This window comes from Orycteropus afer, unplaced genomic scaffold (genome assembly GCF_000298275.1).
Source record: "Orycteropus afer afer isolate SDZICR_OR568_19922 unplaced genomic scaffold, OryAfe1.0 scaffold00078, whole genome shotgun sequence".
NCBI classification, from domain to species: domain Eukaryota; kingdom Metazoa; phylum Chordata; class Mammalia; order Tubulidentata; family Orycteropodidae; genus Orycteropus; species Orycteropus afer.
The window spans coordinates 173,254-194,367 of record NW_006921665.1 but is presented as its reverse complement, the minus strand read 5'-3'; the positions used below and the strand labels follow the sequence as shown (position 1 = coordinate 194,367).

Here is a 21,114-nt window from a genome sequence, read left to right as displayed (position 1 = left end):
CCGTGCAGTCCCTGGCTAGCAGTGCTGATTTTTAGGTTAATTCTTAGGTCCTGCCACCACAGGAGCTCTGGTAGCGCAGGGCCTAAGGCATTTGACTGCTAACCAGAGGGCTGGCGGTTCAAACCCACCAGCCACTCTTCGGAAGGAAGGTTGAGCAGTCTACTTCCATGGTGATATCGCCTCGGAAACCCAAGGAGGGTTCGCTGTGAGTTGGGTCTTACTCGGTGGCACGTAACAATAACACCTCCACTCAGGTATCTCCAAACTGTCTGCCATGCTGTCACGATCGCTCAGGATCGCTGCCAGACCGCAGCTTAGTCTGTCTCCTTTTTTGGTATTTTCATGCAAATTTTTCTGCTAGTTGGGGTTTAGTCCACTTCTATATCTTTCCCTTCAAGGCTTAGGCATCCAGGATTATCTTCTGTGTCTGTGTTAATTGTTTTCCCTTTTCTTTGTTGAAGAGGGTCTGTGCAGTCTTTCTGCCTAATCCGCCATCTTACCGGAACTTTAAGAGGTTTATTTTAAATAAAATTTTACATTGATTCTATGTAAATTGTGTTTACTTAATTTATTAACAAATGGTTAATCAGTTAATAGTGGTCCTAGTCTTATTTTAATTGGGAGCTCTGACAGTGTAGTGCCTAAGGCATTTGACTGCTAACCAGAAAGGTGGCAGTTCAAACCCACAAGCCACTCCTCGGAAGGAAGGTTGGGCAATCTATTTCCGGAAGGAAGGTTGGGCAATCTACTTCCGTAGTGATACTGCCTCGGAAACACAAGGAGGGGTCGCTATGAGTCGGGTCCGACTCCACGGCAATCGTTATTTTAATTAAGTCCCATTAATTTGATTATTATTATTATTTTATTGTGGAAAAAGTAAGGCCTAATTGTGGAATACTCTTTTAAAGTGTGAAACTCATTGCCATGGAGTTAACTCTTGACTCATGGAGACAAGGTGTGTCAGTAGAACCGTGTTCTGTAGGGTTTTCAGTGGATAATTTTTCAGAAGTAGTTCACCAGGCTTTTCTTCTGAGGCACCTGTGGGTGGACTCTTAACCTTCAACCTTCTGGTTAGCAGCCAAGTTTGTTAATAACCATGTGTACCTGTTGTGACTAAGGATTGTTCACCACAAATTTGAGTTAAAACTTACAAGTTCAAGAGTTAAAGGCAACAGAGGTAAAGAATACTACACACACAGTGCTGTAATAACAGTAATAACAAACTAAAAGTGGATACATTGATAGGTGTATCCTATCAAACTGAGCAGGAAAAGGAAGGTGGGTTGGGTACCCACGAATATACGTAGGTTTGGCAGAGGATATTTCTACCTATGTATTTATTTATATGTGCTGCAAATATATCCACAGATACAGTAGAGCATACAGGGGACAAAATTATGAAAACTTCTTAGTCATAACTAAATACCTTGAGGGAATGAGTCACTGGTCATGGGAGCTCAGGACCATAATCTCAGGGGACACTAAGGTCAGTTATCATAAAATAGTCCCCAAAAACAATGTTCTTTACATCCTTCTTTGGTGAGTAGTGAATGGGGTCTTAAAAGTTGAGCAGCCATCTAAGGTACAACTATTGGTGTCTTTCCATCTGGAGCAAAGCAGAGTGAAGAAAATCAAACACTCAAGGAAACAATCTGAAGGATTTATGGACCACATTAACCCCAGCCTCCATGACTCAGAGCAGAAGAACAAGATGTTGCCTGGCTACCAATCCTGACCTCTCTGAAAGGGACCGTGAGAGGAAGTCCTGGATAGAGGGGGAGACAAACATGCAATGGAACCCAAAATCATAAATTCTAGGCTTATAGGTTTGATAGAGACTAGTGAACTCCTGAGACTAAGGCCCTTAGAATACCCTTCAAGCCAGGAACTGAAGTCAACCACTGTGGCTAAACTATCAGCCACGCAGTAGACCAAAATGAACAGTGATACCAGGAGATCAAAAGGACACCATTCCCCAGGAATAAAGCTAAGAAGATAGGAAAGAAGAATGAAGGGAAATGATAAACATTAGGAAAAAGTAGAAAGAGTGCTTTTACATTGTGGGATTGCAATGAATGCCAGAAAATCGTATGAATTGTTGATAAACAATTTCCTTTGTAAACTTTCATCCAAATCACAAACCAAACCTTATGAATTCACAGGTCAGGGTTAAAGTGCAGAGAGTGTGGGTTTTCCCACAGTATACTTTCTCACAGTATACTTTCTCAACAGAGGAGCTAAAGAAAGGTCTATTTTGTGTCTTACTTTGTATGTGATCCTAGATCTGTTCCAGAAACTTCATAGAAAAATTTGACGTATTTTCAATGCTCTTTATTAACTGTATATTTTGGATCCTTTTCCCACGTAATGTCCCTATGATCATTACTAGGGTATTTATGCTTTCTTGCAAGTTCTACAGAGATTTCATTTTTCATAATTTTTTTTTCTTGAATTGATTTTATAATTTACTATTTTAAGGCTTACAATAACAGCACTAGGAGATAAGCTTAATGACTATTGGAATGAAATGAAAGTGAAGAAAAACTCAGAATATCCTCTAAATTTGCCAGTTGAAGATATACAGTAAGTAAATTAAAAAAACAACTCATTCTGATATAAAGATATAATATTAGAAGTTATAGTGATTGCCCGTTGTTTCACAATCTTTTTCCTGTAACGCATAGTAAGAAATAAATTCTGCAACCTGAACCAAGCTACCTGAAAATAAACAAATGAATATGTGTACACAAAAGGATTTCTAAAACAATATTTACTTATATATTTCATGTTGAAATAACTTACTTTCTTTTTTTAAAAATGCTAGTCTTGACCCATTAAATTAACTTCACATCCACTAATGGGTGGCATCCTATTGTTTGAGAAACACTGGTCGAGTGTAAAGGTTGGGATCATGCATCTGAAACCAGATTTATTCAGATTCTAGTTCTACTGCTTAAGTAGCTACGTGTCATTGAATATTACTTGGCCTTTGTAAGCTTCCATCTTCTCATGTGTAAAATGGGAACATTAGTTACTGTTACCTTCTACAGGTGTAAGAATTAAATACTTGATGTGTAGTGCCTGGCAAGCAAATAGTAATAATCCTATGAATGGATGGGTGGGTAGATAATACCTGTACATACTGATATGGAAAGACTGTCCACGGTATATAATGAAAAAAAAGATACAGTTACATATAAATATCCCATTGCATTTTTGAAAACTACCCATAAACTGATGCATAGTTTCACAAACCTAGACAATTTCTTTAAGGATTAAAGAAACCAAGTGTAACTTAAAAAACCAAACTCAGTGCCATCAAGTCAATATCTACTTTACATACTTCTGACTTGTTTGAATTTTTGTGTAAATTTATAAATACAGTGTTTTAAAAATGCTAAGTTTAAAAGTTACTGGGATTAAGGTGATGTCTTCTTATGTAAATGAATCTACATAAAGTCTTGATAGGATTATTGCAATTTTAAATAAAATTAGGAAAGGTATTTTTAATTTTACAATTTTTATAACATTTTATAGTTTACTTTTATAAACTAAAAGTGTATACAGCCATAGTTATTGGGAATCTGCTAAAATAGGGTAAAAATGATTATATAATTATAAAACATGCTTAAATTTTATTAATACAACTTCTTTGTTTTCTATATTTGGGTGTTTTATTGTGCTAATATACTAGCTTTGACATTACAGAAACTAAACTTGTTAAGGCATTTGGAGTATTTTTTTAAGTCGTTGAATTTTCATTATCACAGAACAAATTTAATACTATGCTAATATCTAAAGAGACTTAAATTGCTTTGCTGAAATTAGCTTGTTACAATTAACCTTTTGAAGGTAACTAATATTATTGTTTTTGAAACTTTGGATTGCCGTACAACAAAAATAGTTATGTCACAGAATTTTCAAGGAAGGAAATTTTAGGGATATCTTTTTGAAATAATGTAGGACAGTTAATAAATTACTTAGAACCCATATTCCCATGCTAATATTTTATTGTACTTGTTTTGTTATAGGAAACGTCCTGATCAGACTTGGGTTCAATGTGATTCCTGTCTAAAGTGGCGAAAATTACCAGATGGGATAGATCAGCTTCCTGAAAAATGGTATTGCTCCAATAACCCTGACCCACAGTTCAGGTACCATATAGTTGGTAGTACCCTTTTTGGAAAGGTGGTAAGTTCTTGTTCAAGAACAGGTGCTAGTGATGTGTTATTACCTTGTGATTTTTATGATTAGAAATTGTGATGTTCCAGAAGAACCTGAAGATGAGGATTTGGTGCATCCTACTTATGAAAAAACCTACAAAAAGAAGTAAGTGTTGAATTAGTATTGGGTGGGAAAATACTGTGTCTGCAGCATGAGTTGATGCTTTTCCAAGATAAAACTAATATGACTAGAAAAGATGACCTCTGGTGTGGATTTTTTTTTTTTTTTTCAGAGTAATTTATATGGTGGATACATTATCAATTTACCTGATGTGTATTTCTGGCTAATCTGTGAGATACTTTGAGTGCAGAGTAGTTCATCTCTATGGACTGTACACAGGTGAATTTTAGATGACCACTACCTTCGATGAGGAGCCCTGGTGGCTTAAAGGTTAAGTGCTTTACCGCTAACTGAAGGGTTGGCGGTTTGATCCCACCCAATGGCTCCATGGGAGAAAAACCTGGCAGTCTATTCACATAAAGATTATAGCCTCGAAAAACGTATGATAGTTGTGCTCTGTCACATGGGGTCACCATGATTTTAAATTGTCTTGATGGCACCTAACAACAGTGATATCCCTAGATGAGCTTATCATTTAACAAAGAAGGTGAAAGGTGATGAGTTCTTTATAAAAGCTATGATATAGTACTGTAGCAAAACTCATAAAGAGAGATTCCTTCTGATTGAGGGAAGGGGGAGAGAAGAATTAGATCAGGAAAATTCATGAAGGAGGTCATCTTTGCATTATGTCTCGAATGATGGGTGGATGAGAATTTACAGAGAATAGTGAGTTGTTCAGTGTAACTAAATATATGAATGATACAAATGGAAAATGAAGGTGAGGTAGTAAGTTGAGTAATGGTAATCAGCCATGGGGAATTTGGGGCATACTGTACATAGACGCCTGAATTCACTAAGATACATAAGGTTACTTTGAGTTGGTTTTGACTCCATGGCAACTAACAACAACAAATTCTTGAAGATAAATGTAGCAGCAAGATTACAAGTAAAGAAGCCAGTTAGAAACCTGTTGTGGTTTTTCAGTTCAGAGGTCAGAAAAATAGCTGTGGGTATGGAAAACTTTAGGCAGACATGAAGAAATTTTTGAGATAAAAGATGAAAGTATCCCTTGTTTAAAGACTTATTGTTGATTGTAATAAAATTGAAGCAAAGCTCCAGATTCTACTTACCTGAATAACTCAGCAGTAAACAGGCAGGTATATCATTAGAAAAGTAATAATGAAGTAAATAAAAATATGTTCATTTTTCATCTTTTCTTTAAAGAGACAAAGAAAAATTCAGGATCAGACAACCGGAAATAATTACTCGGGTAATTAAACCTTTCCTTTTATAGGTATGCCTTTTAATTGGTAGTGCATAGTTGAATAAATACTGAATTTTAAATCATGAGACTTATTAACAAATTGAAGGAATATTATTCATTTACTTTACATCTCTTTTCCTGTACACTTCCTTGCCCGCCTTCCCAACCCAACATGTTCATTCCAGCTGTTCAGTGTTAATATTTAGTTGTATATTTCTGAGGAAAGAAATATTCTTAAAATAATCTTGTGATAAGATAGGCAGTTAAGGAAAAATTCACAGGAACATCCAAGGAGCAATGCTCCAGCACTTATCTGGACAAAAGCAACAGTTTTTCTTCCCTGTTGACCACTGCTCTCACTGGCCTTTCCATTTCTGTGTAAATGCTTCGTAGTGTTAAAGAGCATGTGCTGAGTATATGAGTAGGTAATTGTACTTTTGGTGTAAGAAGTTTTGATCAGTTGCAGATGTGTCTTTTTGCTGGCAATTAATTACATTGAAATGTTTTCTTGTTTATTTTGATTTATAGGTAATATCTTTATAACTTTATTGTCAATCTCTTGCTTTTTTAAAAAAAATAAGCAAACCTTTCTGAAAGGACCAGACAGTGGATATTTTAGGCTTTGTGAATCATATACAGTCTCTGTTGGATATTCTTTGCTTTGTTTTTTCTTTGTTCTGTTTTTTTTTGTTCACGACTCTTAAAAAATGTAAAACCCCTGGCAGAGCACAAGGAATTTACGTCTTTAATATGGTTCTCAATGTTTTCTGGGATAAGGAGACAAGGGAGGATGATGCCTTGGGTATTGGCATATCACATTAAAGTAGATCCTTTAAGATCAGTTTTTCTTCCCCAGCAGATTAATGCTGAGCTGTTGTTTCGGCCAACCCCTGTTTCAAGTCAAAGCTTCTCTCCTGTGAAGGAAAGTGTTCCAAGAGGACATCTTTCAGAAGTGGCCAATACTTATACAGCAAGACTTATAAATAATAATCGAGTTTCGCCCCAGTCTGAACCTGAGAGCAATAGGTCAGTGGCTAAGATGTGTTTTTTCATTCTTGGGACTATTAAACAGAGCTTTTACTTGACGCTTTTGAGGAGTTAGCAGCTCTAGGAATTTTTAGCTTACATGAATGTAAGAAGGGTAAAGGGCAAGTTACTTTGCTTTTATTGTCTAAACTTAGCCCCACTTCTGTGATACGTTTAAATCAGTGCTTTAAAAATTGAATATTAATTATATTCATTATGGAATTTGATCAGATGATACGGTATGAAAACATCTACTTTTAACATGATGAATATCTAGGAGAAAAACATTAAGCAGTTAATAGTATAGCACTATGATACCAAATGTAACCTATAAATTTGTAACATACCGTATAGCACATCACAGGCAGTTAACTATATTTTAGATGAGTAGCTAGAGAAGGAAGAGAGAAAGAAAAGAAAGAGTGATACATGAATTGAATAGTTGGCCTTCTTGACTGGAATGTTTGGAGAAGACTTTGGGATGAGATGGTACTTAGGTTGGTTCCTGAATTTCTAAAATGAGACTCTGCGTAGGTGACCTATCCAAAGGAAATAGAGTAAGCAGAGGTGAAGAAGAATAACTAAGTATCTTAGTCTACCTTTGCTGTTTAGCCTTGTCTTAATTTGAGAGGTTGCCTGAGAAAAGAGTGCCTTCTATTTGGTAAAGTTGCCATAACTGATCAAAGCAGTGAAACCTGACAACATAAATGAAGATGATTTGTGATGAGTTTTGGAGCTTGGTCTCTTCTTCCTGGTGGAAGCTCTACATGTCCAGTTAGGACCGTCATTATCCTTTTGGCCAGTTTCCTAGTTATTAAGATTTCCCAGCTCAGATTTTTCTAGAAACTGTGTAAGTGAAGGTGTGAATCTCGCAGAAAAATAGACTAACCTTATGACTAGATTCCAGGGCTGGTTATTGATACAGATTGTTCATTATCTTCAAGGATGTGTGGACACTATTGAGAAGAATCTTCTAAAAGTTCTGTAATGGTGATACGAAGTAATTGCATTATTAACGTTAACCTTGAACTTGAAGGTTGATTATCTCTGAACCAGTGGCATTCAGTGATCTTTGATCTTACAGTAAAAATACATTTTTATGTCCTGTATGACCTAAACCTAGTGCACATATGTAAACATGTGGTATGTGGAAAAACGTTGGGAAAAATGTTTCACAAAATCATATCCCTGGTGTCTGTGACACAACCTTGCTGTATGCTACACATGTCATATATTCCAATAATTTATATTCCATAAAATATTGTGGACCTGTTGATTGACTCAAAAACCATTATATGTTTATATATGGAAGTTGAGAAACCCTGTTGTAGACCTCAGCTGTGCGTGATATGATAGCCTGTGGTCATATTTGTGGTTATTTTAATTAATTAACATCAAATTAAAAATTAAACCATTCAATTACACTAGCCACCTTTCAGGTGTTAATAGTCATGTGTCTAGTGACTATTGGATAATGCAGAGGTAAAACATTTCCATCATTGTGGTACATTCATTGGACAGCATTGTTCTAGACCTTTGCTTCTAGTTTCTGTTCAGAAAGACTGATTTAAGGCTGTAGCCTGGAACAACAGATCTAGGAATTCTTTTGTAGTTTCATTTTCTGTGTTAAATGCATTGTTTCGAGAGATTTTGTAGCTTTCGTCAAATTCTCAGAAAAGATTAGGAATAAATGCTTTTATGCATATATAAATCAAGGAGGCATATTACAAAATAGTTTATTTATATCCTATATTTTCAACTCTGCTCACTGCTGTTGAGTCCGACTCATAGCAACCCCTCCTTGGGTTTCTGAGGCGGTATCTGTATGGAAGTAGATTGCCCACTCTTCCTTCCGAGGATTGGCTGGTGGGTTTGAACTGCTGCTTTTTGGTTAGCATTCAAATGCCTTAGGCACTATGCTGCCAAAGCTCCCTATCCTACATTTTAGGGGCCCATTTTGGGGCTAGATTGCTGTTTGACTAAGAACTTGTGTTATTTTTACTGATCTCCTTAATATTCTTGTTTCTCTCAAGATGGTTCAATAGATTATAGATACAAGATACAGGGAATTGATTTTAAAAGCAATTACTATCCAAATGAAAAAAGAATAAAGAGAAAAAATTCATTAAATAATTTATAAAGCATTTATTTATTCTCAAATTTGTAATGCTAAAGTCTGTGGAAAGGTGATACCAAAATTAAGTCTTAAGAAAGATACACAGAAATTAGCCTGGTAAGAAGAAGAATAAGGACATTTTGAATGAAACAGCAGAATATGTAAACAAAAGGTAATTTATAGCACATCAAACCAAAACCAAACCCACTGCCATCGAATTGATTCTGACTCATAGCGACCCCCTTTGGGTTTACGAGCCAGTAAATCTTTGTAGAAGTAGGTTGCCCAATCTTTCTTCCGAGGAGTGGCTGGTGGGTTTGAACCGCCAGCCTTCTGGTTAGCAGTCACATGCCTTAGGCACTGTGCCACCAGAGCTCCTTATAGCACATCAGAGAAAGCTGGAACCCAAGTCTGTGGAAAGGTGACTTGAAGAAGCAAACTAACTAACTCTACAGATCTGAGAAGGCCTCGGTACTTGGAAGCATTGGGTACTTCTGAAGGTGGAGGATAGGGATGAAAGTAGGAGACTTGCTTTAAGGAAGAGTAGTAGTTCCCTAAATTTTGTCTCAACCTGCAAAGTCCAGCAACTGCTTATTCTCTTTCTTTGTCAAAAGATTGAAAGTTCACTTTCTGGAACAATTTTTGTGGCTGAGATGGGGTAAACTACTGTTTTGAAAATTGGAGGAGTAAGGGAAAGTTTGAATACTGAATGGTGAGAGACCCCCACTTCTTTTATTTACTAGGATCCCATACCACTAGCTGTCAGATTTATAATCTATCTCTATACCTTCTCTCATAAGAGATTGAAAGATTCTCCTTAGGAAAACAACTGGACCAAGAGAAAATCTCTAGATAATGACTCTTGAATCAGAAGCTCAGCCCTCTCACAGCTTCCAGTCAGTTTCACTCTTAAAAACAGCCAAGGATTTCCAGGTGTATAATCTCTAATATTGGGTAGCAAACAAACAGAGAGGGTAGAAGAAAATACGAAATTCGTTGCAGATTGGGTGAAAGTTAAATAAATTTATGGGAAAACAAAAAGATTAAGAGTTGGACAATGGAGAAAAGCACAGTATCAGTATAGCAGGGCCAAAATCTGAACACTTTTGAATGAAGGGAATTTCAGAATGAGAAATGAAAAAACAAAGGGGAGGAAACAATCTAAGAAGGACTGAATTTCCACTAAATACAGACAACCAAAAACCAAACCAAACCAAACTCACTGCCTTTGTGTTGATTTCGACTCATATTGACCCCCACTGGGTTTCCGAGGCTGTAAATCTTTATGGATCATCATATCTTCTTTCCATGGAGTGGCTGGTAGGTTTGAACTGCTGACCTTGTTAGCAGCCAAATGCCTTATCCACTACACCACAAGAGCTTCTTAAATTACAGACATAATGTGTGCCAAAAGATCCATACTAAGGCACATCATAATTTTTTTTTTTTTTTTTTTTAAACACTAGGGGAAAAGAAGGTACTAAAGATTGCAGAGAAAAAAAAAAAAAAAAAAAACTCTACTTCCCTGTTCAAGATCGGAATCAAAATGGCAGAAATACTCATTGATGGATGAAAAGTTATCAAACGTGATTGGAATATGAAAGTTGGAAACAAAGAAGAAAGATCAGTAGTTGGAAAATATGGCCTTGGTGACAGGAATGATGCCGGAGATGGCATGATAGACTATTGAAAGGCCAATGACTTAATCATTGGAGATACCTTTTCTTGACAACATAAACTATGACTATACACAACGGACCTCACTGGGTGAAGTACACAGGAATCATATCAGTTACATCTTTGGAAAGAGACAATGGAGAAACTCATTATCATCAATCAGATGACTGGGGAACAGACCATTAATTGCTCCTGTTCAGTTTGGTCATGTTGTCAGAAGAGACCAGTCCCTGGGGGAAGATATCATACTAGGTAAAGAAGAGGGTTCAGTGAAAAAGGGGAAGACTCTGAATGAGATGGATTGACACAGTAGCTGCAATGATGGGCTCAAGCATAGTAATGCTTGTGAGGATGGAGGAGGACTGAGTAGTATTTTGTTCTGTCGTACATAGGGTGACTATGAGTTAGAACTGATTCACTGTCACTTAATAACAAGAACATGAAAGTCAAGTTGAAGCTGAGGAAAATTATAAGTCCACAAGAGCCAGAATATGACCTTGAGTATATCTTAACTAAATTTAGAGACCATCTCAAGAATAGATTACACGCATTTAAAACTAATGATTGAACATTTGATGATTTATGGGAAGATATCAAGGGCATCATAGGTGAAGAAACCAAAAGGTCATTAAATGGAGTGGAAAGGAAGAAAAGACCAAAATGGATGTGAGAAGAGATTCTGAAACTTGTTCTTTAATGTAGGGTAGCTAAAGCAAATGAAAGAAATGATACAAAAAGCTGAATAGAAATTTCAGAGGGCAGCTCAGGAAGATAAAATATTATAGTGAAATGGGCAAAGACCTGGAGTTAGAAAACCAGAAACGAGCATACCCTCCACAGTTCTCAAACCGAAAAAATGAAAGAAACAATTCAAGCCTCTAGATGCAAAGCTGAAGGATTCTATGGACAAAATACTGTATGATGAAGGTAGCATCCAAAGAAGATGGAAAGAATACACAGTTACTGTACCAAAAGGAATTGATAGATGTTTAACCATTTCAGGAGGTAGCATATGATCAAGAACTGATGTTCTAAAGGAAAAAGTCCAAGGTGCACTGAAGGAAAGCATTGGCGAAAAACGAGGCTCTAGGAATTGATAGAATACCAATTGAGGTGTTTCAACAAGCAGATGTAATCCATGTAATGTAATCTATCGATGACAAGAAATTTGGAAGACAGCTACCTGACCAGTTATCTAGAAAATATAGATATTTGTGCCCGTTCCAAAGAAAAGTGATCCAATAGAGTGCAGAGATTATCAAACAGTATCATCAATATGACACTCAAAAGTTTTGCTTCTGAAGATAATTAAAAATCAGTTTTATCAGTACATTGGTAGGGAACTCCCAAAGTTAAATACATCTTGACTGAAAGCAGAGAATACCAGAAAATGTTTACCTGTGTCTTATTGACTATGCAGAGGCATTCAACTGTGTGGGTCATAGCGAATTGTGGATAACATTGTGAAGGATGGGAATTCCAGAACACTTAATTGTGCTCATGAGGAACCTGTACATCAACAAGTAGCAAGGGGCTACTGTGATGTTTACAATCAGGAAATGTGTATGGGTGTGCAGCAGGGTCGTATTCTTTCACCAAAATTATTCAATCTGTATGCTGAGCGAATAATCCAAAAAGCTGGACTATATGAGAAGAAGGTGGCATCAGGATTGTGTAGGAAGACTCATTAACAACCTGCGCTATACAGATGACACAATCTTGCTTGCTTAAAGTGAAAAGGACTTTAAGCACTGACTGAAGATCAAAGACTATAACCTTCAGAATGGATCATACTTCAACATAAAGAAAACAGACATCTTCACGACTGGACAAATACCCAGCATCATGATAAACTGAGAAAAGATTGAAATTGTCAAGGATTTCATTTTACTTGGATCAACAATTAGTGCCTGTGGAAGCAGCAGTCAAGAAATCAAATTATATAATGCATTGGGCAAATCTATTACAAAAAGACCTCTTTAAAGTGGTTTTTTTTTTAATTGAAATATAATTTATGTACAGTGAAATATACAAAACTAAAATGACATGTGTCAGTGCATTTTTTTTTTGCAGTGTTCCTTCCCCTCCCTTTCCACCCCTAGCAACTAACAAAGAGAGTTTCCCTCCATATATAAACCTTTCCTTGACTCTCCACAACAACTAACTAATACTATATTTGTCCTTCTGTGATTGACTTATTTCACTCAGCATAATGTTCTCCAAGTTCATCCATGTTATGCGGTGTTTTGCAGGTTCTACGTTATTCTTTAGGCTTGCATAGTATTCTGTTGTGTGTTTGTACCATACTTTGGTCCATTCTTCCATTGATGGGCACGTAGGTTGTTTCCGTCTTTTTGCTATTGTAAATAGTGCTGTGATGAACATGAGTGTACATATATCTGTTCCTTTTCTGGTTCTCACCTCTCTAGGATATATACCTAGTAATGAGATTGCTGGGTCAAATGATATCTCCAATTCCAGCTTTCTAAGGAATCACTATATTGCTTTCCACGGTGGTTTTTTCACTTCACATTCCCACTAGCAGTGTATTACAGTCCCAATCTCTCCACATACCTGCCAGCATTTGTTATTTTCTGTCTTGTTGAACCTTGCCATCAGTGTTGGGGTGAGACAGTGTCTCGTTTTGATTTGCATCTCTTTGACGGCCAGTGATTGTGAGCATCTCTTCATGTATTAGCTGGCCACCTGAATATCCTCCTTGGTGAAGTGTTTATTCATGTCTTCTGCCCATTTTTCAATTGGATTGTTTTAATTCCTTTGCTGTTGAGGTGTTGGAGTTTTCTGTAAACCATAGAGATAAGTCCCTTGCCAGATATGTAATTATCAGCAAATATGAATTTGTTGCTGTCGTTTTTGTTATGTCCTTTTTCGTGGCGTCGATTTCTTTGTTTCATATAATTTTCTATGCTGAGCTCATTTTGTGTATGAATTGTGTTATCACTTCCTTTGTTGCCGTTGTTTTAGTACTTGCTAAATATTTGTGCTGGTCCTCTTTTTAATTTATGTGAAGGTTTTTAATTTTTCTTTGAGGTTACCCTGTGATTTATAGTTTTCTTCCCAAGTTTAGAACAGTCCGTTCTATCTTGTAGTTGTCCTGACTTCCCTACCATCTACGAGTTCTGTAATGAGAGATTTTTTTCCCTCTTTTTGGTTTGTAGTTGTCCTCATTTGTCAATTGATGTCTCTGGTTTCCTGTTTAAAATCTTGTAGGCTTATTTACTTTGGATACTTTCATAGCTGGGTTGGTTTCTGGGTTATGTCATCATGTGTATTAATGGTCAGTTGTTGTATGCTGTTGTTGGTTCTCTGTCCAAAGGACCCCCTTTAGCATCTCTTGTAAGGTTGGTCTGGTTTTAACAAGTTCTCTTAATTTCGATTTATCTGGAAATGTCCTAATTTCACCATCATATTTGAGGGACAGTTTTGCTGGGTACATAATTCTTGGTTGGAAGTTTTTCTTTTTCAGAGTTTTAAATATACCATCCCATTTTCTTCTCACCTGCATGATTTCTGCTGAGAAATCGGAGCTTAGTCTTACTGGTTGCCCCTTGTAGGTAACTTTTTGTTTTTCCAATGCTGCTCTCATGATTCTTTCTTTATCTTTGGTTTTGGTGAGTTTGATGATGATATGTCTTGGTGTTTTTCTTTTGGGATCTATCTTGTTAGGGATTCGTTGGACTTCCTGAATGGATGTATTCTCCTCTTTCATCATACCAGGAAAATTCTCTTCCAACAAATCTTCGACAGTTTTCTCTGTGGTTTTATTTGTCTCTTCCTGTTCTGGAATTCTGATTACATGTAGGTTATGCCTTTTGATGGTATCCCACATGAACTTTAGGCTTTCTTCATTTTGTTCTGATCTTTTTTCTGATTGATCCTTTTCCAAAGAAGTATCGAGGTATTTGCCTTCAATCTCCCTAAATCTGTCTTCCATTGATTCAATTCTACTCCTTTGCCTGTTCAGTGTGTTACTATTTCTGATCATTTAATATTAATCCTCTGGATTTCTGTCTGTAGATTTTGTATCATTTCTAATTTTTCATTTGGTTTGTTATTTTGTTCTTGTATTGTCTTTCAAAATTGTTGTAGGGTTTTCTCTGTGTTTTTCTCAATTTTGTCAGTGTTTTCCTTGATCTGCCTCTCAATTCATTGAAGATACCTAAATATAATTCTTTTGAATTCCTTATCAGGGAGTTCTAATGCTGCATTTTCCTCAGGGATGTGTTTTGGGTCTGTATCCTGGTCCCTTGTTTCTCTTGCTTTATCTTGCCTCTTTGTGTGTACTGTGATGCTCTGTTGTCTGAGGCATTGTGACATTTTTGTGTTTTTATTTAATTGGTATATTGGAGTGACTTGCCCATGATTTTCGTTTTGTTTGTATGTTATCTGTGTAAGCAGGGTACTGTGTTGTGTTCCTCTATTCACTAGTTGACAGCACTTATACACTCACCACCTGTCTCCTTTTCTTTTATCAGCCTCTCGTATGTTTCTGCTGACCTTGGCAAACAGAGCTTATTCTTAGATCCAGTTTTCGTTCAGGTTTTTCTGCTGGTTGGTGCCTAATCTACTTCTGTATACGCCCTTTCAAAGCTCATGGTTCCAGGATTATCTTCTGTGTCTCTGTTAATTGGTTTCTCTTTTCTTTATTGAAGAGGGTCTTTGTTGTTTGTCTGCCTATTCCTCTATCTTATTGGAAGTCCCCTAAAGTGTTTTTTTTTTTTTTTAAACCTCTTAGAAAAAAGAAAACAAAGATGTCATTTTGAGGACTAATGTGTGCCTGACCCAAGCTATGATATTTTCAATTGCTTCCTTAGAAGTGAAAATGGTGAGACTTCATCTCACATGCTTTGGTCATATTGTGAGAAGGGACCAGTCCGTGGTGAAGGACATCACACTTGGTAAAGTAGAAGATCAGCAAAAAAGAAGACCCTTAAGGAGATGAATTGACACAGTAGCTCCAACAGTGGGCTAAAGCATAGTGACGATTGTGAGAATGGTCCAGAATTGGACATTGTTTTATTTTGTTGTATATAGGGTTGCTGTGAGTTGGAACTGACTGACTTGAGGGCACTTGACAACTACAGATGTAAATAGTATGGTGTACCTTTAAAATTTTGAGAGAATGATTTCCACTTGCAGGTCTATGTGACAATTAAGCCAGCAATCAACTTGAGTATAGTAAAAATATTTTCAAATGCAAAGATTTACATTTTCGTGTCCCAGGTGCTCTTTCTCAAGATGGTATTTGAGGGTATACTCCCATCAATATGAGAAGTAAGCTCAAGAAAAAGGAAAATAGGAGATCTAGTAGACAGACTTAGAGCCCACCAGTACAGATTTCCTTGCAAGTTGGAAGAAAGTATTCAGTTGGTGATAAATCCATAGAAAACTAAGCACATGAGTAAAATGTGGCAATTTTTAATGTAGGGGAACATTGTTTTATGTGAAAGACTAGGTAATGCTAGTTATTTTGTGGCTTATCTTTGATCACTGAATGCTGGTAAAAATTACAGTGGGCAAATATGATTTGCAGTGTCATTCATGAGCTTGAGAATGCAAGAGAGACGTCTCAGGGTCGAGTGGTGCTAGGGGAGTAAGATGCTGTTTTGGACATGTACACATTGGGAACTCTGGTAGCATAGTGCCTAAGGCACTTGACTGCTAACCAGAAGGCTGGCGGTTCAAACCCACCAGCCACTCCTTGGAAGGAAGGTTGGACAATCCTACTTCCGTAGTGATAACTGCCTCGGAAACCCAAGGAGGAGTCGCTATGAGTCGGGGCTGACTCGACGGCACATAACAACAACAACAACAACAACACATTGAAATGCCTGAAGGGTATCAAATGAAGCAATGTTTGGCATGTAGATCTGACACTTGAACCATCAAAACCGAACCCGCTGCTGTAGAGTCGTATCTGATTCCCTCCTTGGGTTTCCGAGGCAGTATCACTACGGAAGTAGATTGCCCAACATTCCTTCCAAGGAGTGGCTTGTAGGTTTCAACTGCCAGCCTTTTGGTTAGCAGTCAAATGCCTTAGGCACTATGCTACCATTCTTGTGCTCTCATCTGTAAAGTAAGAATTTCTGCTTCATTAAGTTGTTGATCAGTACTGTATGCTGTGTAACTTAAAAAAAAAAACAAGCATGGGAATTTCTCACAATTTCAAAATTGTTGTAAGAGTGTTGGCAATAATGTATTTGTTAGAATTATTGCTATAAGGTTGCTTGTCTGTATTTTTATTTTACATGGATTTTTTTTCCCTCCAGCCTGAAACGGCGACTTCCTGTTCGTTCTTCAATTTTGAATGCTAAGAATCGAAGATTGTCTAGCCAGACATTTGAAAATTCTACTTATAAAGATGATGATGATGAAGATGTCATCATCTTGGAAGAAAACAGTACTCCTAAACCTGCAGTAGATCATGATATTGAAGTGAAATCAGAACAGATTCACATCGAGCAAAGTGGTGTTCAGGTCCAGATTGTTCATGATAATGAACCTTGTGGCCAGACTAGCTCAACTAGTACCTCATCTTCTAGATGTGATCAGGGAACTACTGCGGCCACACAGACTGAAGTACCAAATTTGGTGGTTAAAAAGGAAGAAACTGTTGAAGATGAGATAGATGCAAGGAATGACAAAGCTGCACTGGCATCCTGTGGAGAAGCTGAAGTAAAGATACATGAAACCCAGGAACACTTTGATAAATCTGCAGGTGATGCTGGCTGCCAGCTAAATGAAGTGAGAAATGAACTACTAATAGTTACCCAAGAAAAAGAAAATTATAAAAGACAGTGCCATACACTTACTGACCAGATGAAAGTGTTACAACAGAGTATACTAGAAATGAATGACAAATATGTGAAGAAGGAAATTTGCCATCAATCTACTGAAACTGATGCTGTATTTTTACTTGAAAGTATTAATGGCAAATCTGAAGGTTCAGAGTACATAGCATCTCAGTATCAGCAAGCTTTAGAAGAAATAGAAAGGCTGAAAAAACAATGTACAGCTTTGCAACATGTGAAGGCTGAATGTAGTCAGTGTTCTAATAGTGAGAATAAAAGTGAAATGGATGACATGGCTGTGCAACTTGATGATGTATTTAGACAGCTGGACAAATGCAGTATTGAGAGGGACCAGTATAAAAGTGAGGTAAGTTATTTCTTCTAACATAGTTATAGTAATAGGAGTCCTGGAACATTTAAACCATAAAGACCTGCTAACTCCCCTTCCCCAGCCCCATGTCACTAACCAGTATCTACTTTCTCTTTCTGTATATTTTCTTGTTGCAGATTTGTCCTATAAATGGAATCTAGCAGTACTTCTCCTTTTGACTTAATTAACTATTTATCCTGTTGATAGGCTTGGAGTTGTTTCCACCTTTTGGGTATTACCTGACATTTTACAAAAGTAAAAATTCTACTATCCTACTGTTTTGTGCACCAACATTGATATTTTTATGTGGTGTTTGAAAAGTTTCTCTGCAACAAACAAACAAAAAAACCAAAAATTTAAAAACCACAATATATAGTGTGATTTTTTTTCCTGGTCATACTGCTGACATAACTGCTCATTCAGTTATACATCTTGAAATGTTGGCTCTTGAGCTAGATGACAAAATATATAAAAATCAATATAGGCTCACTGTTAAAACTGGTGAGTGTTCAAAAAATAAAAGCCACTGTGACATCAGTGTAATTTAAACAATTGTATTTTGGCTTTCTAGTTTTTAGGTACCACTTGATTTTGGTCACTGGTAATTAAAACATTGTATTCTTTCAGTGTAAAAAGATAGATATATGAAATTATAAACTAATGAAGTTTGTTTCTAAAACACTTGGTCTATTTAACCTTTTAAGTAGTCAGTTTTCATCAAGCAGGTTTTCTAAATTTCTTAGGTTAAATTTGCATTTTGGCATTAGTATTTTTAAATTGTACAAAAAAATTTTATTTTTATTTTTATCAGGTTGAATTATTAGAAATGGAAAAATCACAAATCCATTTACAGTGTGAAGAACTAAAAACGGAAATTGAACAATTAAAATCTGCAAGTCAACAGATAGGAACAGTTTCAACTTCTAGTAACAGTAACATTGAGGAGTCTATAAATTATGCGGATGGTGAAAGGTAATATTAAATGAGCCTTTTTGCTTGGTCTGCAATTCTGGTTAACATAATATCTGCTAGTTTGAATCAAAGGAGCTCTGGTGGCACAGTGCCTAAGGCATTTGACCTCTAACCAGAAGGTTGGTGGTTTTGCATACTTATGTAAAGATTTATCACCTCAGAAACCCAAAGGGGGTCACTGTGAGTCAGAATTGACTTGATGTGGTGAATTTGATTTTTTTTTTTGGTTTAGTTTGAATCAAGTAGATAGATATGGTTTTATTTATTAAAGGAAATTATTGATTGTCTGCTGTGATCCATCATTATAATAGATAAAGAGAGATACAAATACCACATCATCATCCTTCCATTCATGGAATTATCATATTATGTTCAATTTAAATGAAACAAATTTAGAAGGAATAAAGTACTTTTGATTGCTCAGAATCAAGTTATTTAATTTATTTATTTATTCAGAATAATTTTTTTGGAAAAGTGAAAATTATGCTAGATCTTTAAGATGGAATTGAATTTGGCCAAGTCTGGAAGACAAGGAACTATGACATGAAGCTTACGTTTTTCAACCTGATTTGTTTTACTTTTGTACTTGATACCATTTCTTTTATTTTTGTTGTTGTTTAATTTTAACTGTTTATCATCTTTGTATGGAGTTTTTGTGGTGTAACAATTGACTGAAAGCTTGGTTGTTTGGACCCACCCAGTGGCTCCATTTGGAGGAAGACCTGGCAATCTGCTTCTGTAATGATTACAGCCTAGAAAACCCTATGGGATAGTTCTACTCTGTCATATGGGTTTTGCATGTAACAACAATCTTTGTAACACATTCGTAATATAGTAACTTACCATTAATTTAACATTTTTTTTTTTTTAAAATGTCATGGAGTATGCATTAACTATTTGCTCAAGAGCCCTATGAAAGAAGTATGATTATTTAAATTTATTTTAATAGATAATGAAGCTGAAACTTTAGAAGTTACTTGTCCCAGGTCACATATTTGGATTTCTGACTCCAGGGCCCAGACATGTCTGAGGTTTAGTTTGTTAGTATATACAGTGGGGATGATTATATTCCTTTATTAATTTTTTTTAAAAAAATTAACATAATTTCAGACTTACAGAAAAGTTTAGCAGTATTTCTGATCATCTTATCAATTATTTTTAGAATATTAAGTGTGCGTTTAAAAATTACTGTAATGAAGAAGCCATCTGCTACTTCCATGGTGATACTGCCTCGGAAACCCAAGGAGGGGTTGCTGTGAGTCGGTCTGACTCGATGGTACATAATAACAACAACAATGAAGAAACTTAGGAAGGGTTTACTGGGTTAAAGAAGAGTATTTTTTAATCATAAAATGTAGTATAGTTTGGTCCCTAGGATAACTTATTAAGCCTTATAACTTTACTCAGCCTGCCATTTTATCTTTTTTTAATTTTTATGTTGTGATTTGAGTGCAGATTTATAAAACAAACTTGTTTTACATTTAACAGTTCATGCGCATCTGATTTCATGGCCCCAATTACTGTCCCCAGCTATAAAAAAAATCTGCTCTCCTCACCTCCCTGTGACCACCCCTTCCTTGTGCCCTTCTTATCTATGCATTCCTATCTGTCCACCTTTCCTTCTATGTGAGTGCTACCCCTCTGGTGTCTTATGACTGATTGATCTAAGGGGTGTATCTCCCTAGAGTAGGTGGATGCATTGACTTGGGGTAGGTGTTCTGTATGTAGGTCTTTCTGCTGTTGGGCTGAGAGCCAATCCATGTAAGTGAGTCCATTTCTAGGCCCGAAGGGTAACCTGGGCCATAGTCTCAGGGGTTCCACCGATCTCTATCTTACCAGTAATTATGGTCATTTTTGTGTTTTTGAATTTTATTCCGCACTTTTCCTCCCTCTCTATCCAGGATCTCCACATTTGATCCCTTTCTGAGCAGTTGGCATTGATAGCCAGGCACCATCTAGTTCTTCTGGCCTCAGGTCATGGAGGCTGAGGTCCTCGTGGTCCACCTTATCTTTGGACTGATTGTTTCCAGATGACTTTGATTTTCTTCATTCTTCTTTGTGCCAGATGAGAGGAGACCAATAGTTGCATATTAGATGGCCACTCGAAAGCTTTTAAGACCCCAGTTGCTACTCACCAAAGTAGGTTTAGAATAAGATTTTTATGAACTGTGTGTGCCAATTGAGGATGATGTTCCTTGAGACTATTGTCCCAAGCCCCCAGGCCTGGTGATTCTCTCTCATAAGATATTTGGTTGTCTCTTGAGAAGTTACTCCCAACTCTGTCTTTTGTTGTTTCTGTAATGTGTGTGGCTAATCTTGTAGCACAAATGCATATGTAAGATCATCTTCAGCCAAATCTATCCTTGGTCTAGGGTATATTCCTGTTCACCTATCCCTACCTGCTTTTTGTCACATGTCTGTGCCTGGTGTTTGGTGCCAGTGATATTGCAGTGTTGTGCATATAATAGTTTTTGCCTCTGTTTTCTTTTTTTTTTTTTTTTTAATTGTGATTTGGGTGAAGATTTACAGAGCAAATTCACTTTCCATACAGCAGTTCACATATACTTTGTCTCATGTCATTGACCACAGTTCA

At 36.6% G+C, this 21,114-nt stretch overlaps 1 protein-coding gene across 1 annotated transcript in view; it reads left to right on the top strand.

Moving 5' to 3' along the window:
* MORC3 (MORC family CW-type zinc finger 3) overlaps positions 1-21,114 on the top strand; it is a 62,510-nt gene that overhangs the window by 25,575 nt on the left and 15,821 nt on the right. Inside the window, exons 9-15 of the mRNA XM_007941250.2 lie at positions 2,479-2,583; positions 4,032-4,154; positions 4,255-4,329; positions 5,509-5,554; positions 6,408-6,574; positions 16,658-17,546; positions 18,361-18,521. Of these exons, the coding sequence (XP_007939441.2) occupies positions 2,479-2,583; positions 4,032-4,154; positions 4,255-4,329; positions 5,509-5,554; positions 6,408-6,574; positions 16,658-17,546; positions 18,361-18,521 (1,566 nt within the window). The remainder of the gene's footprint in view (positions 1-2,478; positions 2,584-4,031; positions 4,155-4,254; positions 4,330-5,508; positions 5,555-6,407; positions 6,575-16,657; positions 17,547-18,360; positions 18,522-21,114) is intronic.